Source organism: Brachionichthys hirsutus, chromosome 11 (genome assembly GCF_040956055.1).
Source record: "Brachionichthys hirsutus isolate HB-005 chromosome 11, CSIRO-AGI_Bhir_v1, whole genome shotgun sequence".
Taxonomy (NCBI): Eukaryota; Metazoa; Chordata; class Actinopteri; order Lophiiformes; family Brachionichthyidae; genus Brachionichthys; species Brachionichthys hirsutus.
Window position 1 is genome coordinate 9,114,152 of NC_090907.1, and position 27,208 is coordinate 9,141,359.

Here is a 27,208-nt window from a genome sequence, read left to right on the forward strand (position 1 = left end):
CAAATACTTACTTCTGTCCTTAGTCTAGCCTCAACTACTTTTTCCAATAGCTTCATTGTATGACTCATTGGCTTTATCCTCCTATAGTTTCCACAACTCTGTATGTCTCCCTTCTTCATATAGAAATAATTATATAGAATTGTCCTCTGGGATTAATAAAGTATTCTGATTCTTCTTGAAAATGGACACCACCACACTTCTTTCCTCTGGCATCTTCTTCCACTCTAGGATCCCTTCTGACCTCCAAAGTTATGTCATCCGGGCCAGCTGCCTTCCCATTCTTCATCCTTTTCTTTGCCAGTCGAACTTCGCCTACCTGTGGGGCGTACCCACTAACAATATTCAACATGACGCCCTCAACCTCCAGCTTCAAACTCATCATTCTATCCGACATTTTATTCAACTCTAGAACACTCTGCACAAACTCTTCCTTCAAGATAACCCCTACTCCATTCCTCGTTCCATCTCATCCGTTATAAAACAACTTGAATCCTCTTCCTAAGCTTCTAGCCTTGCTTCCTTTCCACCTGGTCTCCTGGACACACAACACATCCACCTTTCTCCTCATCATGCCCACCAGCTCTCTAGCTTTTCCCGTCATCGTCCCGACATTCAAAGTCCCTACTCTCAATCCTAAACTCTTCCATTCCCTCTTCTATCACTGATGGTGCACCTGTTCTTCCTCCTCTTCTTCATCTCTGTCTTCAATCCACTGTAATCCAATTTCCAGCAGCACCCCGTGGGTTAACAACGCTGATGGTGGTCATTGTTAACCCGGGCCTCGACCGATCCGGTATTTCTTATTTACGTTGATTCGCATGTTCAATTTGGTCACATTTTACGCCGGATGCCATTCCTGACTCAACTCTGCATTTATCCGGACTTGAGGCCGACACCAGAGAGAAACTGGCAACCCGTACTGCCCCTGGTGCTGCATTAATCTGAAGTAATTACGGTACACCAGTTACGGAAATTTTGCTCAGTAACTGGGTGGGAAAGCTCTAAACACATGAAGGCAAAATGTTTTTTTTAAATCGAAAAATATTTTATTCCTGGTTTGTGCTTTGTGCTTCCAGGTTACAATTGCATTCAGCTGATGGCGATCATGGAGCATGCCTACTACGCAAGCTTTGGATATCAAGTCACAAGTTTTTTTGCTGCCTCGAGGTAAATGTTGTCATGTTTTTAAAACATCCACATTTAGCATCTGTGTTGTTTTTATTAGCCATATTTTGTTGTTGCTAGTCATTTATACTTGCATGCTATAATTACCCTGCTGTGTTGTGGTTTCCACTGTTTGATGTCGGGGAGTACGTCTCTTGTCCTGGTATCAAGGGACATTAAATGTTACATGCAGCTGGTGTACATTTCATATAATGTGGAAGTCCACGTTTGATCGTGAGTTCAGTGTCTCGATTCTGGAGGACATTATTGACCGTGCCCTTTAGTCTTCGTTACTGAAACAACATGATGCTGTGAATCCTTTAAACAAACAGGCTTGTGACTCAGTTTGTCAACACACTTTCTGTTTCTCATAAAACTCCCGGTCTTGAAGTCACCAGATATACTGGAGTTGCAAAATCAAGCAGTGCTAAAATCCTGCAAATTTGTACTTTAAAATATGTTTGCTTCATCATGCAAGATATTCCAGACGTCATTTCCACCACATCACCTTCCACATGCGGTATCTGTCCTTTAATTCTACTACGACCAGTCAGTGTACATGTAGGCTTGATCACGAAGATGAAACCGAGTGAGCAACTTCCCTGTGCAAAGAAATAGTCCCCTTAAATCAAGGTTAGGAAATCTGACAACAGCTATAATCTCTCGGTAAATACGTTCACTGTTAATCCAGAGAGTGGAGGGAGCTGTAGATAAAGGCGCACTAGTATGGGCATTTATCTTCTTTCAGAGATTCCTCCTCCTTTTCTTGGAGTAGAGTATAAACCCAAAGCATAATGTATATAGTGTAATTTCACCCATGGCTGGTTTCTGTGTCATTTAAAAACTGAGCGGCTCAGTACGCGGAAGCCGAGTATTACTCTCGCTTTGTGCCCTGTTTTGCAAGGAAGTTGATCTGATGATAGCTGGGAGGACAGATGGGATGTTATTTGACAGTATGAGGAGTGTGCATCTGTGTATTTTTGTGTGCTGGTGAGTTTGACATTGCCGTCCTTCCTCTCACAACTCATGAACAATACTTAGTTTTGCTTGAGTGGGCAAAATTATGTCGGCACAAAATTATGTCTAGTGTTCTGTTCGGGCATCAGAAGTAGGTTATAGTGCTGGAATTGTATATAGCAATCAAAGTATTTAGAACATTTGTGCTTTTGAACATGTACTCAAAATGGAGGCGCATATATATTTATATATATATATATATATATACATACAGAGAGTTTAAGGTTCAATTTAGTGTGACGTTTATGGTTGAGGGATGCTTTGGAAGTCCTCGTGTTGAATAACGGGGATCTGTTTTTCTGTTTTTAGTCGGTATGGTTCTCCAGAGGAGCTGAAGCAGTTGATCGATGTGGCCCATTCGATGGGCATCCTCGTGCTGCTGGATGTCGTCCACAACCACGCCTCTAAGAACACGGAGGACGGCCTGAACTGCTTCGATGGCTCCGACTCGTGTTTCTTCCACTCTCCACCCAGAGGGGAGCACAGCCTGTGGGGCAGTCGCCTCTTTAACTACTCCAGGTATTCTATTACGACCGTTTACCACTCACTCAATTGATTGTACTGTATTGATTCACTGCATTCATACTGACGCTGCCATTGGAAGGGAATTCTGATTGTCTTTCTTTATTAAATTAGATCTGTATTTATTTGTATGAAAATTGACATAAAAAAAACAAAAGCAGCACAATATTTTTCTTTTGTAGGATGATTGTGCATTAAAAATAATTTCCATTAAAATATGTTCAGTTATCATGTATGCGTTGATCCTCATGGCTTGCCGGTATTGAAGTCTGTTTGATGCATTATACCATCAATTTCCAACATCTTAAGTTTGATCAAGGCGGAGAAACATGTTCTTACAGTCGACAACACTAAAAGCTGGAAGATGTGAGATCCCTAAAGAGTATGTTCAGCACAGAAGGCTGTGCAATATAATGAAATCACAATGCAAATACTTAGCAGCAGAAAGCTCAACAATTTGCATTATTATTATAAGGTAGATAAAAATATTCACATTATACTAACTATATATGCATTTAGATTTTAAATATGAAACAGAGTTCATGGAAGAGATGTTAAACCGACCATGGCTGCATCAGATACATAAAGCAAGACATGATTTGAAAATGACAGATTACATCTCTTGCTGAAACAGCCTTGAGGTGAGGCTCACCATTAATCTGATATTCCTAAGGTGTTAAATGGGCTATTAATGGTGAAGATTTCCTCAAATGTCTTGATTTTTATCTTTTACACTTTTGGCCCGACGTGTCTTGAATTTTAAGGCGTCACAAGTAAAGAGCTCATGTTACGGTCGGCAGGCTTCGTGAATGTCCTTATTATCTAATTACTAAGTGTGAGCATATAAAGCTTTAAGTTTGCTGCCGAGCCGCTTGCTCAGCGGGTGCTAAGCTTACACCAAAACTATTGATTGGTGTTGTTGTAGGCCCCGTTAAAACGTGTCCCCTGTAACGATCCCAGCACACATTTAAAGAGCAACAGGCGCTGCTGGGACTATCAAGTGCCTTTTTTTTTTTTACCGGCTTTTAATAAGTGTGTGTTGGTGTGCGGCACTTTCCAATACATTGTACGATGTTTAGTGTCAGGCATGGGAGCTGTAATAAGGGAACTCTGCTCTGCTTTCATTAGTTGGCGCTCGCCTCATATCTGAAGTACTCATTAAGCACGGTGCAGACATATGCCACGGTTGCGAGGCATATGAGGAGTCATTTGTAAAAGCCCAATGGAGCTCCACAATGTCGCAGCCAGTTCATTTGTCTCCTCCGTCTCTTACTGCTTGTTTTGACTGGTCATTTGTGTCGACCTTTCCTGTTACTATCCTTGGAAGGAATCGAACCTGATAATCTCGCTGCAATACGAGTGCAAAACACATCCTGTTTTTAATCAATGAGCTCTGCTATCAGGAATCACAGTCTGGCAATGATGGTCTTATTAGGTTGAATGATACCGGCTATCAGAACCAAGACGATGCATATTCACTTAAAACATTCAACTCAATTTGGAGAAAAACCTGATGAATATATTTATTAGGTAAAATGTTAGAGCAGTACAAGTACAATCAAACACCCTGTCTAAAAAGCCCTTACGGTCTTGTTTCAGTTGAAAGTCTTTTCATCATTAATTGGTACTTTACTATTTATTAGATTTTTACAGTTATCAAGATGTACATTTTTAAAAGGATATTTCTAGGAATAATTTCAGTTCAGTTCAGTTTACTTTATTAGTACCCGTTGTTAGATTTGGCTTGCAGCATTACACAGAGGTTGACGTTCACATACAACAACAAAAAAAAGAGAACAATAGTAAGTCCATACTTTGCAGAACAACTAACCCCAAAGCTGCAGTTTATTAAGAGCCACAATGGAAGAGGGGACAAAGCTCTTCCCGAAGCGGACGAGGTGGATGTCTAGGACTGGACACAGCTTCTCTTGTGAAAGACAGAAATTAACTGTGGGAGTAACAGTTTTCTTCATAAACCTTTTACAGATGCCAAAGTACCAAAGTCACCTTGAGGCAGCGACCGATTGGAGCCCATGGCTTGTCTCATAGGAGGTTGGCAGCCAGACGAGTTGAGGCTTTTTGCAGATCAGGGCCTTCAGATGTGAGAGTTCTGAGAAGCTTGATCTGAGCTTGTTCTGTAATCCCCCCAACCTCTCTCCGGATCATTTGCATCCATTTTTCATCAATCTTTGTGTGAATTCTTAAGATATGAAGAATATGCCCAGGGACAGGCTTTTGAAATTTCGTTTTAACTCTTCTTTCGTGTTTTCATGCTGAAAGGTTGACCCTGCGTTTGAGGACCAGCGAGCAATAATTCTCTCTTTGACAAGATTATTCGATGCATGTTTTTATTACCAGCTTTTGTTGATGATAGGGGGCAATGCAAATAGTGATTCTGAGCCTTTGTGGAGCGTATAGACACTCACTAAATGAGATTAGCACTGCTTGGGGTGGGGGTTTATTTCACAGTGAGCCTGCTTGAATAATACAAGTTCAAATAAAAGGTTCTCCAATGTATGTAATGCTTAAAAATAATATAGTATTTCAGTACTTGGGATCTTGTAAAAATAATTGCTTTATTGTATTTTTGTCTAGATCGTTCTTGCAAAATTGTAAAATAACAGAATGTTACTCAAAGGAAAACGTGCAGGGAAGTTGACTGGCAGGTTTTTATTCCTAAGCAATAGAGCAGAAAGCCACACAAAAGAAAAGAACTGTCTCTATCCGGCTTTGTAACAATAATATTTTCACGTATCAGACATACCATACTTTTGAGTTGAGGAGAGGGGCCTGGCTACTTTCTGATCAGTAAGTAAACTCACACTTGAAGTGGCAACTCCAAATCCAGCCATTTCTGTATTTAGCACCCACGAGTTATTTCCCCTGCCCCATCATGTCACCCAGCAGGGAGAAAAGCTGTTTTCCCGTCTGGTGAGCTTCAGCTAATGAGTTCAACTTAGCGGTAGGTGTACTCTGAGTGGCCTGTAGAACTCCCAGTGGCTGCTGAATATAGCTGACACAACCTACCATTTTTGTAGTTTAAAAAAATAAGGGGGGCGGGAATGGCATCATTAATGTATAGATAGCTAGCTGCAATGGTTGCCAAACTAAAAGGTACAATATATGGTATTTTAAATTACGTGCAAAAATTATAACGTATTTTTTTAAAATTTGTTTTACAGAGGTTCTTCAAGAGTTGTATTGCATTCTTTCGATCAAACACCAATAAGGCATAATAAAATAAGAATGAAATGTATTTTTCACAAATTACCATGATTACAATTACATGATCCACTTTGTAACAGCATGTAAAGTTCATCCATATCCTGTAAGCTTCCCCTTTGCTTGTGCCGATCACAGCTGACATTGTGCAGGAGGCAGGCCACATACTGGACAAGTCACCATTTAGTCAGAGGGCCATCACATACAGCGACAAAAAAACCTTTCAACCACTCACTCACAATTTAAACCCAAGATGGCAACATGCTGCAGTGAGGCAAGACTTCAGATAACTGAAAAGACAGTTCGCACTCATCTACACGAGGCATGATTATTTGGTCACCGATACTAGATTGCCATATTTTTTTTCAATAGATTGTTTGGGAATGTCATTTACAACGACAGGTACACATAACTTTTTATGGGCTTACCATAAAACCAAATATATATATATAACTTCACCCTCAGAGTTGTCCGGCCACTGATCAAATATAGCCCAATGGTGACACCTTGGTACTGGGGATGCCATTTGCCTGCCACGCTGCTGTTGATTTCTGAAAGGCGGAAAAGTTTATTCTAACTATGTTAGTTGGATGTTGCAAAACATACAAAGATGCGGGCAGGAGAATATCTCTGCAGCACAATGGACAAAAACAGCGAGCTGCCTGGTAGGCGGAACAATGGCAGACACAAGGCAGGTATCTGACACAAAGCAAAGCAGCGCAGGAACAGTCTGCCAGTCTGCTAGATGTGAGATTACCCTGTAAGGCAGCCCGGATCGCCACACTCCCTGGAAGGTTGCTGAATAATATGGCACAAGGCCTAAACATAAACTTCTCACACATGAACACGTATTTAAAAGGCAGACGCCACCGGGTCAGACCACCAGACCCTATTTCACTGGATGGCGGCTAAACAAGATGAAAGATAAGAACAAATGGGCTTGAGATAACATCATGCAGCATCAGCAAAAAAAAATATTTGCATGTGTGCATTTAATGCATCTACGTGCTAAATAAATTAATTGATTGAACAATTGATCGACCAATAATATTTACATAAATAAACTTCCACAAAGAAATGCAACTTTCTTTCTACCGCCAGTGTTCTGCACATATTAATTGCTGCTGAATTGGAAAACAAATGTGAAAAATATGAACTGAGTTACCTTATTTGTCCTTTTTTTTTGTCACAACGAATGCACGCCATCCATCAAGCTGTCTGGCATTGTTGTCTGAGCATCGCACTTCTTGTAGAATGACCTGTCAGCTTCTGAAATTTATTTTGTCTTATCTGCAGTGTACCTGTGAGGCTGTGAAAACGGAGGCTTAAATCTTCCTCTCTGTCATCACGACAAGTTGATTTGACCCTCTATGCAAAAAAACAAGGTCTGGGAACACAATATGCTCGGATATCTGCGCTGCCTATGATTTAACATAAATGCTATAATATGGGTTACAACCACCTGGATGATGATGATGAATATATTTATTAGATAGAATGTTAGAGTACAAGTACAGTCAAACGGTAGCATGTATGACGGTACAAGTACAGTGAAACATCCTGCCTAAGAGGAGCATTTCAAAAAAGCCCTTGCGGTCTTGTTTCCATTGAAAGTCCTTAGTACATAAATCATCGACATTTAACAATACAAATAAAATAAAAATAAATTACTCCACAGATTCAAAATAACAATAAATAAAAAAAGACACATAATATGCACAACGTAGGTGGACAAAAAAGGGGGTGGGGGATTGATCCGGAGAGAGTCGTGATGACTCTCTCCGTTTCTGCCCCCCTGAAAGGTGAATTTTTAGGGCCGTTTTGAATGAGGCCAAGTAAGATGAGTAAGTAAGCTCTGACACGGAGCAACTAAGCATGAAGCAGGAAGTCCGTTATGTGGTGCGACATGCAGAGACTCCCGTAGCAGCGTGTCTTCTTGGAGAAGTAGCAGCAGACGATCGTTTACCCCGTCTTCCTCCGCTCACAGGAACATTAGGACTTTATCGGTTCTCTCTAACCGGATTCCACCAGCATTCCGGCGTTTTAGCACGCGAACAGTTTAATATGCAATGTGCTAATACCAACGACAGAGCGATAACGTAATTGAACTGGGCAGATAAGTGGTGTATTGCATCGTGTACAGAGATCTACATTCCCGCTGTAATAGGACTTGATGATGAATGGCGTTGTGGGTCATAATGTGGCGGTACGGTTTCATCTTGGGCCTCTGGCTCTCACTGGCTATTATCGCCATCCCGTGAGGATACATTGTGTCTGAGCCTTTGTTGGCTCTGCGCAATGGAGTGGAGGACCTAATCTATTTATCACAGGGCCTGCATGACCACCCAGTCGGGCTGCCATATCGGATCATGCCATACTCCCTTGTGTTCCTCCTCAAGGGAAGGAGGAAGTACTGATGTAACGTGCAGCTTCACACCTGTCAAACAGGACCGAGGTTGGTCATCCCCGATGAATGGAGCACGGAAGGCATCGTTTGTCTTTTCAGGTCTTCCTGTGTGGGAAAAAAAAATCTTCTAATTTGTGAGGATGTAATCCTTGTCATATAATGTTGAGAAACTTTTGGGAACTAGAATTGACTCCAGTTTGGATGGGATTTTGTTCATTTTATGAAGGTATTGTTGAATCATAAATCTCCGACTCGTAAACTGCTTCATCAAATGGTTTATCGACAATAAAATATGTATCGGCTTTTTGCAATTACTAGCCGTTTAAAAATACTCAGTTCTATCTTCTTCATAGCATCACTCATGAGGCTTAATGTCATTGAGGAGGGGAAAAATAAGGTGCAAACAGACTACAGAATCGTGAGTTTTTAGTCACGTTTCCATGGGAACACTCCGCTGAAGGAGAAGAGGATAGGTGCGTAGTTTGCTTTGAGTAGCTGTTTGAAATCCAGATGTGTCTCCATCGTTGAGTCAGGAGCGGAGACGGGGCCCTTTTAATGGAAACCACCAACATCCACCGACACAGTCCCACCGACAGGGACAGTGCATCCTTCGTAGGATACTATTTAAAAAAAAAACATAGCTATGAGGTACACTCTCACGTTCAGATACATTTTTAGTTGAATAATTCAATTTGAGTTTAGTCATTTTCATTTGAGGAATTCTTTGTATGTAAAAGAGATAAGTCAATGTGAGTGGGAATTTGTGATTGATCTTGTCTGAGGAGAAATAACTTTATTTCTCCGCGTGATGTTTGTTTACCAGAGTGTGGCAGGTCATGCAAGCGATCTGACCGAAATGTCTAGTCTGTACTGTAGGCCGCTGATATCTCACCCAGACATCTGGATATATATATACAGGAGCTATGGTGAAGTTAATGAAAGCATCGACTCCTGTTACCGACACTCAGCACACACAGGTTTGGTTATCTAAAAGTGGATTTCCTTTAGTGGGGAAAATTAATCTCCTGTGCCTAAAGAGCATGATGAGCTGTGTGAATAATTCACAACCTCTTGTTTATCTGACCTTGACTGTGTGTGTGTGTGTGTGCTAGCTGGGAAGTGTTGCGTTTCCTCCTGTCAAACCTGCGCTGGTGGATGGAGGAGTACTGCTTTGATGGCTTCAGGTTTGATGGTGTCACCTCGATGCTGTACCATCACCACGGCATAGGTAAGACTGGGCTGTACGCATCACTGTTACGTGGATCAGGCTACATTTTCCTGCCGTAAAACATAGTGATTCTCCAGCATGGTTAGAAGACAACCAATGGTTAATGTTAGCAGATGTGGAAACATGTTTAAAATAGCTTTTTACAGGTTTATTAGCAGGGAAATGCATTTAAGTCATGCAATCAATACTTGTTCGTGTACATCACTGTCTACAGGGCACCTGTAGAAATGTCCACCTTATCTGTTTTATCGCGGGAGAGTGGGAAGCGTCCTTTCCATTCCCTGTATGTATTGACATGTGAAGGAATTGACAATAAAGCTACTTTGACTTGACTTTTGACTTTGACCTCCGGAAAGGAAAGGTAAGCAGGATATTTACGATATACTTTTTAAATATGTATTTATCAATGATAAATATCACAAACTAATGCTTGAAAAATGTCTTTCGCAAAATGTTTTTGCTGGATGTTACTGAAGCGGCATCTAACGGTGCAGCTTTGTGTTCTTGTGAGAAGATAATGAATCAGCAATCTTAGTTTCGAAACTAAATGAGCTTGAAAATGACACAGTTGCATTTATGTCTGAATTGTTTTTTTCCCCTGTTCAAATTAGTTTTTTGCTTGTTTCTCAACAAAGGGGACGAAAGCGTTGTGAATGTTGACTGTGTGGGTGCTTTCTCCTCAGGCGTCGGCTTCTCAGGGGACTACAGCGAGTACTTTGGCCTACAGGTGGATGAAGATGCAGTGGTTTACCTGATGCTTGCAAATCACATTCTTCATACCCTTTATCCAGACTGCATCACCGTTGCAGAGGTGAAAACACACTCTGCCACACACACACACACACACACACACACACGCACACCCTCAGCATCTACTTTCCAATGACACTGCCCACAGCTATTGTTAATTAAAAGCGGTTATTCATTAGGCATAGCTTACTTAGGTATTCATTAGTTAATTAAGGAGTAATGCAAAAGGAAATGGGATGTCACTGTTTTTGGGCTTTGGTATAGGATTTTCTGCACTTAATGTGTCTGCTGTGGAGTGGTATTGATGGGATCTTGAGTAATACTTGGATGGAATCCTGGCCAGACAAGGGGAAAATGTGATATTAAATAGCTTGAGGTCTCTGCAGGATGTTTCTGGGATGCCTGCTCTCTGCAGAGGAGTGGAAGAAGGAGGACTCGGTTTTGATTATCGACTGGCCATGGCCATCCCTGACAAGTGGATTCAGGTAAGACATTTACTTCTTCCTAATGTACTTTTTTGTATTATTTTCCAAATAGAAACTTCCACACACATAATATACCTGTGTAGTGACCGAGAAACTTAAGTAAAAGCTCTGAATACAGTAGAGAAAACTGAAATCATCTGCTTTTCAAAAAAGGGACGGAAGACAAAGGGAGTGACAGGCATTAAACACCCTTGTGCTATATTACAGCCGAGCCTGTTGCTAAGCTTTTGAGCCTTTGTAAGAGGCTTTCAAGTGTGAAAATTGTATAGTGACACAAGGATCTTGCCCTGTATTTTCCGAGAGCCCGCACATTGGAGAAACCTGAATTTGTAATGAATCTGAAACATAGCACTGTAGTATCACACTCTTGCAATATTGTCAAAATGTTTATAACCTTGGGAAATTATAATACAGTTGTGACAAGAAATTCCTCAACAGCCTGGACGACATTTAGGTTGGAATTTTGTTTAAATTGCATCATATTACTGTGAAGCGTGGTCTCGTGTTACAGCTGAAAACTGTTGATGTCATGCACATGGATAATATATATATATATATATATATATATATTACGTGTTTGACTGCCTTCAAAATGCATGGTTTTATACAACCATAACATTGAGGTACATTTAATACCGAAGTGAAGTGGAGGTAATGTAATCGCCAGTGTTTGTCTGTCTCCGATTCACTTTTACTTTTCATGGTTGGCGTCTAAAGATACCAAGAAATATTTATAACATTTTAATGATGATCCAGATCAGCATGTGGACGGTGTAAATCCAATTAGGAGGGGAATTAGCTGCTTGGCGGAGGTGCTTTTCTAGTTTAATATATTTCCTATTTGGGCCTCCATACTGAAAATGTAGCTCAAAGTGTGATTGAAGATACAATGAAACTGATAATAGCAAAAGTTTTATGATGTTGAAAGCTTTCGCTGAAAGTTAAGTTGAAAAAATATTGAAATTATTTCGATAGACATAATGTCAAATTCACAATTCTATGCTTTGGTGAATGTGATTGAAAGTGTGAAAAGATGCTGCCCCCCCCCCACCACCACCACCACCCATAGAGCCATGAGGGGGGGTTTTATCAGCGTGAAGGAGGTGGCTGTGCTTTTTCTAAAGCACTGCTAACTTTCTTTTCTTTTTTCCCCCTAATCCGATCTGCTCTGTGAATGGGGAGGTCATCATGAATTATGAATTACTGATGGATGAGACTTCATTTTTACTGAAAATAAAAGCAAAAGAAAAGCAGGCCTTAGAGAATAGCATCAAGGTCATCCAGCGACTCACCTTGATTCATTAATCAGTCTAAAACGTCTGTCCCTGTGGCTGCTTAATGTCATGTCAAAGCAAAGGGTATTTTTCTCTTTGAATTCAGTGCTCTGTGGATTTTTCTCAGCAGGTTCAGCAGAACGACTAGATGGATGTCACACGCACACGCACACGCACACGCACACGCACACACACACGCCATGTCCCCGTCCCTGCAGACCTCCCACACCACCACGCGCTCATTCTGGAGTGCTCGGGTTTATTTCAGCTACAATGAATTTCGATGAAATGGCCAGCCATTTTCTTTCCAGGACAGCAAATAAGCAGATATGAATAAATCTCCCCCCCCCCCCCAAAAAAAAGTTTCATTTAATTGAAGATATTCACATAAATAATCTTAAAATGGCAATCGGTCGGGCAGTTTATAGTCCTGAAATCCAGACGTATGATTCTCTCTTTCCAGATCTTTGATGCGTTGACCCCTCTAAAATAACTGATCTAAATATTTTACAGTCGTAACAGTTGGGGTTGGTATTCTACCTAACTGTCTGACAATGTTACTAAAAGTTACTAAAAGGAGTGATGCAGAAAGACACCTTTTTGTGAAAGAGCAGAGTTCTTCTTGTTTAACCAGAAACAGCTGCTATGTCGCTCTCCCCAAATCAGCCAGACGCCATTGAACAGCAAGGTAATTATGCAGTAAACACACGTTTTATAGTCTTCCAAACCTGACAGAAGCAAAACAAAATAGAGCTCAGCAGAAGCACCTTGTCTACTACCCACATAGATGTGAAAATACAAAGTAGGAACCGGATGGAGGGCATACATCAGAGAAGCAGTGGTGGAAAACGGCACGTAGAGACGGAATCGTTTCGCAACTAATGCTTTGAATTGAGGCTTTATTTCAACGAAAACCAGAGTTGGTGATGGCTGGAGAGAATAACAAAAGACTTGTTGTTGTTGTTGTTGTTCTCCCTCTGCAGACAGACTGTAAATCTGTCGGCTTTACCTTCTGACTTTTCTCTCCACCCTGTCAGTTGAATGCGTTTGAAAGAAAAGTCTTTAGAGGATGCGGTTAGTGACGGTGTGTGGACATCATTCTTAGACAGACCGATCTCGCTATTTATTTGGAATCATAACAGAAACTGTAACTTATATTTTTTTGGAATGATGTCCATTCTTGCGTTGAAGTGCTTTACATCATGCAGTATACACATTGTGACGAGTTGCCTTCCGCTGCTGCTTCAGACCACCTGCTAAATTCATCTTCCAAATATTCTCTGTCCTTCCACAGCAAATGTTGATGCACCCTTCAGCTTGGCGCTTGAGCCCAAACAGCGCCCTGCCAAAGTGCTTAATGCTCCACAATAGGAAAACATTGTGTATAACTACGATGTTTACCAATGATGCATTTCTTTAGCTAAACGTCTTTTTTTGTTGTAATCTGCTCACAGAAAGTTTATCCTGATCTTCTTTTGAGATGATGCTCTTCTCTTTTGGAGATCTTGGATGTATTGTAGTTTAGGATCAGTACATAACTCATCATGCATTTTCTTTGCCCCCCCCCTCGTGTTTCCTCTGTGCCTGCCTATATAAAAATGCCATCCATTCATCATCAGTGTATGACTGTGGCTTTATGAATTCAGACAGTATTACTTTAGAAAGTACATTTTGTAGAAAACCAGAAAGGCAGCAGGTTGTCTGTCTGTTTGGGCTGACTGGTGGATGAATGTGGTTTGTGGTGCGCGCGCACGTGTGTGTGTGTGTGTGCCCTCGTGTTTTTGTGAAAGGACTTTCCTTGATATTTGAGGGGGAAAAGCTTATTGAAGAATGCATGAAGAGATAATCTGTTGTAAGATTCATGACAATACCTTCTTTTTTTATCTCCTTCTCAACACTGAAAGTTATTTTTGCTCATATTTTGGTGAGAAAGCGTGACCTCAACGCCATATGTGTCGTATTTCTCCACAGTTTCTTGTGTATCTCAATAGGGGGCTGGGGCTTATGCATCGTTAATCAAGTCTGTCTCTCAGCAGTGGGTTTTAGTCAGTTGGGAGGAGGGGGGGGGGGGCAAAGAAGAGGGGAGAGAGACTTGACCTTACTCTGATCTTTGCAGTTGCTGAGCTGAGATGCATCCATCTGCTATATTGGATAACCAGCGATTTCACAGGATTGTCCTCTGGACAACTCAAAAGTCATTGTGTGTGCTTTTGCTGTTCAAACTATAAGGCTTCACTGCAATATTCATTTCATTTGCTTTCTTGAGAAGAGCTGGTGCCACGTGAATCGTGAAGTTGAAGGAGAGCAAGCGAATTGGGAAATGTATGCACTTTTGTGCAGGGAAGCATTGATATGAGCACGCCTTGGTACAGTCAGTCAAGTGCACTCAGGGCTCGCCTTGCCTCTTCTCCCAGAGTGTCAGTTAGAGAGGGATTTGAATGGACTCAAGTGGAGCCTCCGGGGAGGTGTGCTTTTGAGAGAAGGAAAGATGGAGGGAGGCAGACAGATAGACAGACAGACAGAGGCATGAAGAAACAGAAGGAAAGAGAGACAGAGGGAGAACAGCAGGGTGTTGAGCTTATTTATAGATTCACTTGTGTACACAGATGATCGGTTCCTCCAGAGGGGCCTCAAGCTGTGTTTCATCCTCAGCATGACGGATGGATATGACTCATTCACTGGCTGCAAGGTTCAGGACCAACAGGCTGTGAAAATTAAGATATCCTAATGAGAGGACTAGATAAGGTGCACGGCACAAGTTTGGATGATTTGATCTGATCATGCCCATAAAGCGCTGTCACTCCTAATGGATAATGATACAAAAGTCCTCTAATTTAACAAGCAGCCTTCCCCCCCAGCTACAATAGATTGAGATGTAATTGAAACAATTAGAGGCAGATGAGGTAGAGGGCTTGCCGGTCGCAGCTAGCGTAAGAGAAGGCGATGCAGAGAATTCTCCATCACCACTTTGCCTCTCACAGCTCTTTAACTTGAATGACCTCGGAGTCAATTCTGTCATTTCTTTTTTTTCTTTTCTGTTCCCACATTTAATTGAATGAAATATCTCTGTCTGAACAGCTCTCTGCTCGTTAATTTCAGGGGGGGGGGGGGGGAAATCCATGTCCGGTCCACAGTCATTGCTCTGTCCATCATAACTGGAAACACTTTCAATTAGCATGACTTCATACAATTCAGCCTTCTGACTAGCAATGATCGACCTAACCCTAACCCTAATTTCTATAAACATGTCGGCAACTTCATCTCCAGCCTGTAAAGGCCTCCCACTCTCTCTGACACCCTTGGTCAGGGATGCTGTGCACTCCCTTCCTTTTCACTGCAGCATTTCAGCATCATTCTCCTTCATTCTATTCGATAATTGTACTCTGAGGCCTCCCTTGAATGGTGTTAACTGAGATGTTGCAGGCTTATTCAGCAAGGATTTTTGAAGTGTCTCTTAACTGTACAAAGCGTCTGGCAGAGACGTTTGCGTGGGAAAAATGCATCTAGTTTCTAAACTGAGGAAAGGAAACATGGCGTTAGCGTGACCCATCAGATTGGGTGTTGCACACTTTCCCCGCTCATCTCTGAGGTTTAGACTATTTGCTTGAAGGCAGGATGTCCCCATAGCAACACAAGCTGAAACACAGCTGCAGCGGCTTTGTTTGCAAAGAACTGAGAGGCAGGATGCTCAGGTCAGCCACCGACAGTAAAACAAGAGCTTTGATGCATCTCAGCCTCGGAGTCCTTCCTTCCTACCCTGTGATAGTCATGGAACAGCGCTTGAATCAGTCACAGCATGTCAATGCAGTGAGATGACCTCATCCTGCACTGTGAATAAAAAAAAAAAAAGTATATTATTTCTGGCTCTACCTAATTAATCTGGGCACTCTGGTTGGCTCCTGACAGCCGGCTTGTAAAGTAAGATTTGTGCACTGCTCATTATCATTGATGAAGTGGAGTGTCAGTGGTGCCAGGGAGCTTGGCTGGCCGGGGCTGATGCGGGTGAGCTGGTGCTGTGGAAGTCGTCAACCCAGTGATTCCTGTCTCTGCTCCGACGGTCCCACCAGATGAATTGCTCTCAGACCACTTTTGCGGTTGAATTGAATTGTAATGATTCATAAGGAAAGTGTAAAGTGTATAATCTCACAAGGATGTTGAGGCAGCCAGGCTGATCGTCGAAGTACATCCTGCAGATTCACTTCTCCGGCTTTTATATCGGAGCTCCTAGAAAGGAAAAAGACGCCAGCATTTATTTTTAGCTGGTGCTGCACTCTGGGCTAAGCTGTGTAAGTCATTATTAAACTCTCTGCGCCTGGTTGTGGACTTCTGACTTAAATGCATATTTGGTAGGGTGACTTTGTTAAAGCAATTCTCCATGCTTACAAAAACATGTTTTAATGCCAATAATATGAAAACATTTAAAAGAAACAGTAGATTAAACCTTAAACCTTCTCAGGCTTAATCTCGTTGCTCCAGACGATCGGCTTTTGATTCAAAGACACAAGGTGGCCGGTATGGCTCAAGATCTGATGTGGGCCAATGAGCTCAGAGGGAGCTGACATTTTTTATTGTGATAAATGTAGATGGTGTGTACCAAGCTGCGGTTCTCCAGTGACATTGGCACTGAACGATACGGCCACACAAGGCTCAGGTGAAGTCGTGTGAATGAGAACACATGGTGATATATAGAGCAGGATAGGCTCTATTTAGGTGGAGCAGCCAGTTCATCTCGGACATATTGATCGGCACAATTTACTCCCTTTACTCAGAGGATCGTGGCTCAGTAGAGTAATATAAAGGTTTCCTGACATGTCAATCAGCTGTCACAGCCAATTCCACAGAGGAGTCTGTCACTGAGATGGGCTTGTCGACTCCGACACCTATCAGACAGGCTTCATGTCCATCACCAAGGGTTCTTGGAGGGAATAAACTCTTTTTTTTTTCTACTTGGGAATGATACTGATACTGCGGCTTTCTAGTATCTCTCTTATTTATTAAATGATCTTCGTGCCCTAGGCCGTCTACGCAATTTTCTTTTGTTTGCATGTTCTTTTTTTTGCCTGTAAATGTTTTAGTGACCGCATGAAAGCACTATGACCCTTTTATTCCTCCCGGCTTCTGAAAATGATTCCTTTTTGCAGAAAGCGTTCATTTTGGCAGGCCAGTGGTGGGGCATTGATTCCATGGTTGGATTTATTGTTGAATCCCACTGTTTGGATCAGAAGCTCTGACCTTGCTGAACGAGCTTATGCCTTACTACCCATGGGCTGTAGTGAAGTTATTAAAAACTCAATTACCACCATTCAAAGGTGGGCATAACTCAGTGTGGATATAGAGATGTCACAACAGAGATTGATCTGAGAAAGAAGTGTAACCCAGAGAAACGTTAAGGAAGGTTGAAAGACTGCCAGAGCTGAAATAGAGAGCTTTAAACATTCGTCAGAGCCCAAATGGATATCTCAGTTACACATCTATCATGGGCTTTTTCCAATAACCCCTCTCTGTCACTGTGTAGATCCTGAAGGAGTTTCAAGATGAGGACTGGAACATTGGCGACATTGTCCACACGCTGACCAACAGGCGCTATGGTGAAAAATGCATCGCCTATGCAGAAAGTCATGATCAGGTTGGCCAATTCGGCGAGATTCTGCTTCATATGGCCAATAGAGTCTGAATGATTTTTGCTTTGAGTTGTAAAACATAATCCATAATTTCAGGCTCTGGTTGGCGATAAGACCCTGGCCTTCTGGCTAATGGACAAGGAGATGTACACCAACATGAGCTTCAGCAATACCATGACGCCCGTCATTGACCGGGGTTTGCAGCTGCATAAGATGATTCGCCTCCTCACTCACGGACTTGGCGGGGAAGCTTACCTCAACTTCATTGGTGAGTCATCGTGGTATCACAAAGAGAATCTAACCAATTATACCAGAATAAAAAAAATCATTAATATTGTGCTACCTTTAGTAACAGGAATTCAGTGGCGTTAAAGCTGTTAAATAAAAGATAATGGATGACTATATAAAAGAATTAAATGCAATTCTGGTAATATATATATTGGTCTATATAAAAATATATATGCCAAACACACAATAATTATCCTCTCCATCCATATCCTCCACAGGCAGCAGGCAGATACAGACATAACTCAGGTTTTTAATTGACAAGCCCCTCCATCTGCGTTCATTATACACTACAGTGTGTTTCTGACAATTTCACTCATAAACCGATTTTGAGCAATGCTCTCCTAATTCACGAAGGTATGAAAGGGCTCTAAATAACTATTGGTACTTATTTCCTGTGTGGGAGAAAGTGCTCTGTTATTAGATTTTTATAGTTCTTTCAAAGATGTATTTCTGGAATAGCTCACCAACAAGTCACAGCGGATTATGAGAATCAAAAGCACCTTCCACGGTGGGGGCTGACACTAATCCTCAACTTGAAATGATGAAAATCAGGGTCAATTTTGTCTGAAATCAAACAGATTATTTTCAAATTGAACAAATTCTCAGCCACTGTTGGGATGCTCCTTTTTGTTTTTTTCTTCTGCACATCATCTCAGCTATAGCATTGCTTTTATTGCTGCTGGCAGGGGTAATATAGTTACAATTAATGATGCAGGAAGTTGACCTTGGTTGAAGGGAATGCATGTCCTGGTGTGCTTCTTTCTGGCTCCGTGTAGATCTGCAGCATTTTAGCGCCACCTGGTGACTGGGTGATCTGGTCAAGCTTTCAAGTTCAAACTGTTAAAAACTATTTATTTCTATGATCTTCTCTCTTTTTTTTTTATTTGTTGTCATTCTGTGTTGGCTAGATTGCTTCTCAGGGAAAAAAGTGAAACACTGAATGTCTGTGGAGTGGGTGGCTGTGTGGGCATAAAAGCTGCACAATCAAAGCAGCTGTTCTTGATGGAAATCATAACAGGGCAACTCGTGATGAACAGAATGTCAGAGAATTGATCCATTGTAGGCAGCTGAAGAACAGTTGATAGTAATTATATCTGATTATTTAGCTAAAGTTGACCTGAAACGCTGATTTTGCTGACTCTCAGTGCTTTGTCTCTCCTCTATTACTGGGGCCACCTTTACTCTCCACCAATCACTGCAGCATCAGAAACATGAAGAGTTGATTTAGAGTACTTGAAATGTTAATTTAACAATGAAGTCAAAAAGTCAATTGAATAAAGAAAAAAAAAGACCTGAATTGATTTGTGCGTTTTAGTCCACTCTGTCATGCTCCGTGTTTTGAAGAACAGAGCTGTGGAAAAGAGAGCGGCTTTAAGGAGGCAGGGAAAGCAATAGTGTTCTCTTTTGAAACTTCTGTCTCACAGACTTTAAAGATGTTGCTTTTGTCAACAGTAATAATGATTGAAAGCAAAAAAGGTTTTATCTGCAGATCACACAAAGAGGTTCATTAAGTTTGAGCAATTATGCAAATATCAGGAATGGGGTTCAGTGAGTCATTTGGTCAGTGCTGACCAGGAGCAGATTGTTTGAGCGATCAATTTGATGTGCCCATCTAGAGAAAACCTCTTTTATTAGCTTGTGAACAATTGCAAACCATGAAGGAAGAAGAGAGAAGGAGGATCCATATTTGAGATGCTGAGGCATGGATGTTGAATTTTAGCGTTGGCAGTAAATGAAACGCTTCAGTGGCTTTGCCGTTAAATCAGTGGGGACACAATGGAAGCACACACACACTTTCATTTCTCAGGACTTAAAATAACCTTACAGATTTCCACTAGACTTTATAATGTAATTACATCACAAAATTGCGACTAAATATGGGCAACACTGGCCAAAATTAATGAAGTGTAGCTTGTTAGGAAAAACTTGAATCCAAGCAGCAGCCTGTATGTGGGCTTGCTGCGTTGGACAGAGCTTCAGCAATTCAGGGTTCTCTTTCTAACCCTTGTGTTTTTCTGCGGGTGTATAAGATGGTTTACTTGCCCTCCTTACCTCTATCCACCACGCAGTTTTCCAAATAGATGAATACTTGGTGCTGCCTGCTCATTAATTGTATGCATTAAACACTTGAACATTTTCCACACTGGTAAGTAACTAATTAAGTATTTTGCATTTCTAGATATATGCTAAAGCTAATTATATTGCCATCTATGCCTATAAAATGGCATACACCAAGAGCAATTTTTAACCTTTTGATGATGATCCAGATCACCATGTGGACGGTGTAAATCTAATTATGAGGGGAATGAGCTGCGTGGCGGAAGTCTGCCTTCTCTGTGCTTTTCTAGTTTTATTGTTTCATTAAACATTTTTACTGATTCATCCTCCAATGTGAATACACTTAAAAAATGCTTTGTAAAATTAAGTAGATTTGAATTTGGACACAGTTCTGAAACAAACCCGTTCAAAGGCCTTTCTTCAATGAAGCTAGTACAGCAATTTCATTTCATTGTTGTTTCCTACTTGCCGTTTTTCTAAAATATGCACTTTTCAATAATTGGTTTTCAGCAACTGACAAAAACAAGTAATTAAATTAAGAAAACAAGGATCACCTTACATGGGTCCTTTTCATTATTGTTTACCACAGCATAGTTTGGATTCCAATAGCATTTCTGTCGATCAACTAGGAGAATGTGAATGAAATGAAACATATGTGTGAATTTACACACACGCATAGCAGCTTAAATGTATTGATTATTTTGATCTACCAAGATGCTGACAGGATCGTTCAGGGTCTGGTGTTAATGCTGAATGTCCTCTACGCATCAGGAAGGAATTAATATCTGCAGCTTTAACTTTGTTGCAAAAATAAGTAAGCTGAATTCACTGCTGAAAAGATGGGCTTGCCGCAAAACTGGCCTGTCTTTGCTTTAGAATTGTGCATATATTTATGCATTAAATGGTGACTCAAAAGGTAATAATGATGAGGAACAGAATATTGTGCAAACCTGCAACAATTTCAGGCCACATAACCTTTCATGATAATTGTGCAAAAATTCCTCTTCTAATAATCAGTTCCTTGTGTTTCTTTACTGGGACACAGGATACCGAGATCATACTGCCGATTGTCTGTCTGTGTCTCCCATTTTTAAACATAGCGGTCATCTACAGACTGTCACACATTTGTAACTTACATCTTCATGGATTTGTTGTCAGCCGCATGCAAAGTACTTCTTTGGTGTCATTTTCATGAGACGCCGCCTCACTGACCCATTTCTCACTTTTCCTTTACCAGAAAATGTACAATGCTATCGTAGTTGCTCTCACCCCGACCACTTACATGTACAGTATGCAACACAGTGCAACACTGAAAGCCTATTTCCCTCAAGGTGTTTCAAAAGAGGAAATTTTACAATCAAACACAGTTGCCAAGCTAGACATAAGTGTGGATTCAGCAACATAGTAAATTGTGCATTGAACATTACATGTTGGTGTCTGACAGTAAAAAAAATGCTTTATTATTATTTATTTATTTTATGCTCCTTGACAATGAGCTCCCTAAGGTAATCAAAGCCTTATTCCTTGGGTGCTACTTAAAAGAAGGAGCCTCGAGCAAAGTGTTTGAAAGTATTCCTTGATGGCACTTGCTCCCTTTTGATATGTCTTGATATCCTCTGAATTCTACCTGAACCCATCAATTGAATGTCATTGCAAAATAATGTCATTTAATTTGTTGAGGAAAAGGTTTTCACATTGTAGCATGTCCTTGACAGCTTTCATACAGCACAACCCAGTGTCCTGTTTGCCTTTTTCACTGAGATGAGAGCAGATCCTGTGTCTTTTGTAATCCCACTCCAATCCCATTATGTTTAGTGAGTGGAGTGCTTAAATCATGATTTGTAAGATAACCACATATGTACTGATTTCTTTATATGAAGCAAATATGTGCTCAGCCCATTAAATTGATGAGAGTTTTCCCAATGGATGTTTACTTAAATGGGGTAGCATTTTTGCAACTCCTCATCAAATACATGGTAGCTTGTATCAAGAACTACAGTAATACCTTGACATATGATTATAATTAGTCCCAGGACTGAGCTCGTAACCTAAATCACTTGTATGTCAAATAAAATAACTGAAAACAATGTAATCCATTCCAGCCATCTAAAAACACCCATATACACACACAATGATATAATAAATGATATACATAATACGAAATTGTAAGAGAGAGGAGAGTCTGGATCATCTAAGTCCCAGGAATTCTGAGGAAGAAAAGGCAGAGCAGGGTTAGTGCCACAGACACTAACCCAGCAACCTCCACTGACTCAGGGACCGGGGGGGAGGAGTTATTGCTCATATTGAGGTGCTGGTGTGGTGGACCTGGCATGCATGAAACCTGCACCAAAGGAAAAAGCTGTCACACCGGGCCCAACAAGGGCAGCACGGGGCCGTGACACTGCCAACAGCTGATGTACCATCGATGTCGAAATTGCTCATTTGTCAACAGATGAGAGCCTCAACCTGAATGATTCTCCTGTCATAACGCCTTCACGCACTTGCCCTCTCACAAAAGTGAGGAGGACCGCAAGGGCGAAGTGGTCATAGACTTCTAAATGCTTCCAAAGTCTCACAACCCCAACAGGATGAGAATGACAAGAATGCATCGTCTTAGAACAGATCCTCCTCTGCTAAGGGAGGATTAATGTACAGGGATTTTAGGAAGTGTGGTCTAGTGTAACTTCTGCCATATGACAGTACAGACAGACTACCTGTGATTATAATAGAGCTCCGGCCATAGTGAATGTGGGATGCAATTACAGGGCCTTGGCCCCTTGTCTCCTCGACATCTAATGACGGTGCTATGTGGTCAATGCATCAAAGATAATTGTCGATTCCAAGCCTTGACCACATGCTCGGCACTGATTTAACACTGATGAGCAAAGCTGGACAAGAGCAAAAGAGATGTGGAACAGTGCAGTCAGAGATTTTACCCAGGCTCTAATGAGGTTGGATAGATGAACTCAAACTGGTTCAGCACACACAGCAAATTTCTGTCTGTAGAAACAGAGTAGAACCATCACCGATCAGCTGATTCAACAAAACTGCAAAGGGGTCAAAAGTCATGCAAAGTACAGTATCATTTATTTATGAAAGAGGCTCCCAAGAGGTTCATCTCCCGACCATGAAAATAAGGGTACCACAAACCGACAACCCTCAACTACTTCTGGAGGTGGTTGAAGCACACAAGTGTTAAGTGCACACACACACACACTATTGAGTTCATCCAAATGCACAATACATATTTTATTTCAAAATTTCAGAAAAAATAAATACTTTCAGTCTTGGGTATAAAAATGTAATCAGAATTTTGGATTTTTGGTACTGCTTTATTGAATGTGTTTTCATGTTTTAATGATGAATAAATACTTTAAAAATAAATACTTTAATTTATTAATGTAAGCAAATCATTTTAACTGATAGACATTATTGAAAAACATGACTGAAAAACACATTTTGTATATCATGAACATTTTGCATGATGTCATTCAGGCATTACTTCCTCGGTACTTCATGAGGAGTTGTTAAAGACAATCCCCTGCAATAGAATGCATGTTTGTTACTTTTTACAGAAGTTTTTAACTGAAATATTAATACAGGAATTTCAGCTATGAATACATGGTAAACACATTCCTGTTGGAGTTCAGGGGGAAATTGCCTTTGACTGCCAGTGGTGTAATTTTCTCCTTTACGTTTTGAGTTCAGCTGTGTGGGAGGCTTGTTGTCTCTCGAAAATGCGTTCTTCTTCCTTCTTCCCCTCTTCCTTTTCTTTCTCCCTGCATGTCTTTTGCTGCCCTATTTCCAAAACAAGTGCTGCAATGAGCTTGTTGCGTTGGCAGCCCGTGCCTCATTGTTCGCTACTTCTTTAACACCCATATAATGTATTTCATTAGAATGTGCTGTCAGTCCCTGTCCGCTTCACTTCATCCTATCAGTCTGTCTTTTTTTTAAGGAGCCTGCATTCTGTTGTCATTCTACTTCCTCTGTCACTTGTCTCTGTGTTTCCTCCTCAGCCAGAAACCCGATTATCCTGGCTGTTGTTTTATGATGTTATCTTGACATCTGATGACGGATTAATTATCTCATCTCCTGGCAATGACAGCATAGCAGCAACAGGACGGCTCTTTCTACTCCTCTGCAAGTGGCATTCAGCTTTACGTCTCTGGACCCTGTAGCTCTCCATCTAATAAAGTCACTCTGACGGTTTTCCCTCTCAATTAAAAAAGAAAAGAAAAAAAAAATTGAAAAATCTTCTAGGGTGGGCGGGGTAGGTAAAATGTGTAAACAACAATCAAATACATCTACTAACTTCTACTGAGGTAGAAAATGTTGTTTCAATGCAGGTGCTTAGTGTAAGATTGAAGAAATTACTGACGATCTCGCTATTGTCTCGTCGACAAGGAAATGCGCATTAACATTTTTTTATTTTTGTTCATAAATCAATTGTATGGTAAAACAGAATCAACTCCAGTAATTGTCTGCTGATTTGAGTAATGGTTATTTGCATTAGCTCATTTGCACCGACTGGAAGTTTGCTTCGTGTTATGGAGAAATTGTATATTAATGTGCAACTCAGATGAACATTTGCCTTTATGTTTTGTTTGGTTTTGATGATTTTTTTTTATTCCACACTCCCAGATGACAGTAACGTCGGTGTGCTGGTGAAAGTTTTTGCAGAAGAGCTTTGTGGCTAGTTTTTATTTGTTTATTTAATCTTTAATCATGGAAAGAACTGACCTCTACTGGGGTTATAAAAAGGTTGCAGACCGTCTGACTGTGGCCCTTTTGATCTCTGTCTCTTTGTCTTATTAAAAATGGCACAGAAGCCAAAAATAACCTCATATAACACTCCATTATGCTATGCTAATTCAAAGTTATCATGTGCCCTTCGCTTCATTGTGTGCATTCTTTAATAACTCTCTCTGTGCTGCAGGGAATGAGTTTGGCCATCCTGAGTGGCTGGATTTCCCTAGAGAAGGGAACAATCAGAGTTACCACTATGCCCGGCGGCAGTTTAACCTGGTGGATATGGATCATCTCCGATACGGGCAGCTCTACGCCTTTGACCGGGACATGAACCGAACTGAGGACAAGTATGGCTGGCTGGCTGCACCACCTGTAAGGACATCGCCCACCCTCTGTACAGTAGGCTTAGCACAGACACTCTTAATGGCAAAATGAAAATACGGTGGCACAACTGTTAGACATTAATTTTCTCAGTCAAATATTCACTATTTGATCATGTTCATAGTCCTACCTGTTTGTTTGTTTTTTAACTCATTGAAGTTTCTAGTCTTTGGATTTTTTTTACCCCTTCATACAGAATTGTGTTCGGCACAGTCACACACCTTTACAGTCTCCTTGTTTCTCCATCGACAGCCTTACAGGTACCCGATAACAACAGATTCATATTCAATCTCTGGGTCAGCTTCTTCAGAAGTAGCTTCAATATAAAAAAATGTATGTATATTAAAAAAAATACCGGTAGTAAAAATATGACAATTGTTGATGCATGGTTTCCAAATTAGACAATTAAAAAAAAAAAAACTAGTTCCAAAAATGTTTAATTACAAGACGACAGATCTTCATTTGCTGAAGATATTCCTGAGGTCCACAGGTTGATGATAAATTTAATGTCTTATTATAGAAATAGAATAAAGCCAATGACATAAATTGCTATTGTGGTACATGCTGATGGAAGAATAGTGAGAATAAAATATTCTGTATTTTGTTCTGGGACCCAAACAAACCCCATCAAGGACCCCTGGGGTCAAGCCAGCAAAGTCACCATCAGCCTAAAATCAATCTTGGTTTTTCAATTCATAGTCTTGTAAAAGAAAATATTGTTCTTGGGGCTTTATCCTGTTTGTCATGCTTCCCATCACACAATAGCTTTTAAGTGTTAGTCTGTTGTTTGCTGTCAGACAGAACTGGCAAGGAAGCGCCTTTTCATAATGAAAGGCAATGGAGTGCGAAGAATTGTTTCCCCCTTTGGGCTGGGTGGTGCTTAATTGCGTTTTGGCTCTATTGAGGAGAACTGTAGATATCAGGCAGGTCGAGATAAATGCACCAAAATGAGAGTTCATTTTTGAAATGCCCTTTGTCTCTTGCTGATGCCAAGGTGAACAGTAATAGATTTTACCCTCATCCTGCAGCCATTCACTTTGCCTGCATCTAAAGCTAATGGGGGGAAATTAATGCTGTTTTTCTCTTGAGAGACAGTTGGGAAAGTAATGGAATAATGCAAATGGCGAGTGTATTTTAAATTGACAGGGATTAGAAATGACTCAGTATAATTTATTCTAAAATATACACTCTCGCATCACCCAGAAACTATCCACAGATTGGAGCTGCTTCAGCTTGTGTTACATCTCTGATACATTTACGCATCACAATTAGAGAAATGTCAGGTCCACAAGGAGGATTTCTGCACACTGGTCAATCTGACTTGTGTTCTGACCTCTTCCACCGTCGACATCTGGGTGTGACAGAGCTATGGCGGTAAGACGCATGAAAGGCAGAGGCCGGCTGATTTCTCAGCTCCCTGTTAGCCGAGTGGGATGGAACGCTATCCCGAAGGATGCCCACTGGCAGGGAAGACCACAAATTTGGCAGCGATCCTGGCCTGCAACACGTTGAATGATGTTTTTCTAATCGATGGCATTTGTGCAATGTATACTCTGACATTCTCCCATGTGTTCCTTCTTTGATTCATTACCTCAAATCGAGTGTGAGATGATGCTGTTAGATTATACGCTGGCAGTCTGGAGGTTATCATTTCAGCTCACTTACATTATTCATATTATGTTTCTCGCAAAAATACGGGGCCTGATCGCAGACACCTCTGACAGTAGGAATTTACTGAATTAGTTTAATCTGATTGGAGGCCAGGAAGGAAGTGTTTGCAATAGGTGCTCATATTTGTATTTGCTGTAATCAGGAAATGTTTTTTTCGATTGGGCCAACCAAGAAGTAAGAATGTTTATCTGATGTCGGTCTGTCAATGTTTGTTTTCTTATTCTTAGCAGAATATTACAAAAGGTTATTTGTGGATTTCAATTAGGTGTTTCACAGTGGCGGCTGCTTTTCATTTTGCAGAATGAAGATGCTGAATAATTCTGCAATCTGATTATTGTTATTATCACCCCCGAACAAGTATACATATTTTG

At 40.9% G+C, this 27,208-nt stretch overlaps 1 protein-coding gene across 1 annotated transcript in view; it reads left to right on the plus strand.

Annotated features, from left to right (window-relative positions):
- gbe1b (glucan (1,4-alpha-), branching enzyme 1b) overlaps nucleotides 1-27,208 on the plus strand; it is a 61,258-nt gene that overhangs the window by 13,553 nt on the left and 20,497 nt on the right. Inside the window, exons 6-13 of the mRNA XM_068745238.1 lie at nucleotides 1,077-1,167; nucleotides 2,491-2,700; nucleotides 9,445-9,560; nucleotides 10,244-10,371; nucleotides 10,697-10,795; nucleotides 17,585-17,695; nucleotides 17,787-17,958; nucleotides 24,973-25,157. Coding sequence (XP_068601339.1) covers nucleotides 1,077-1,167; nucleotides 2,491-2,700; nucleotides 9,445-9,560; nucleotides 10,244-10,371; nucleotides 10,697-10,795; nucleotides 17,585-17,695; nucleotides 17,787-17,958; nucleotides 24,973-25,157 — 1,112 coding nt within the window. The remainder of the gene's footprint in view (nucleotides 1-1,076; nucleotides 1,168-2,490; nucleotides 2,701-9,444; nucleotides 9,561-10,243; nucleotides 10,372-10,696; nucleotides 10,796-17,584; nucleotides 17,696-17,786; nucleotides 17,959-24,972; nucleotides 25,158-27,208) is intronic.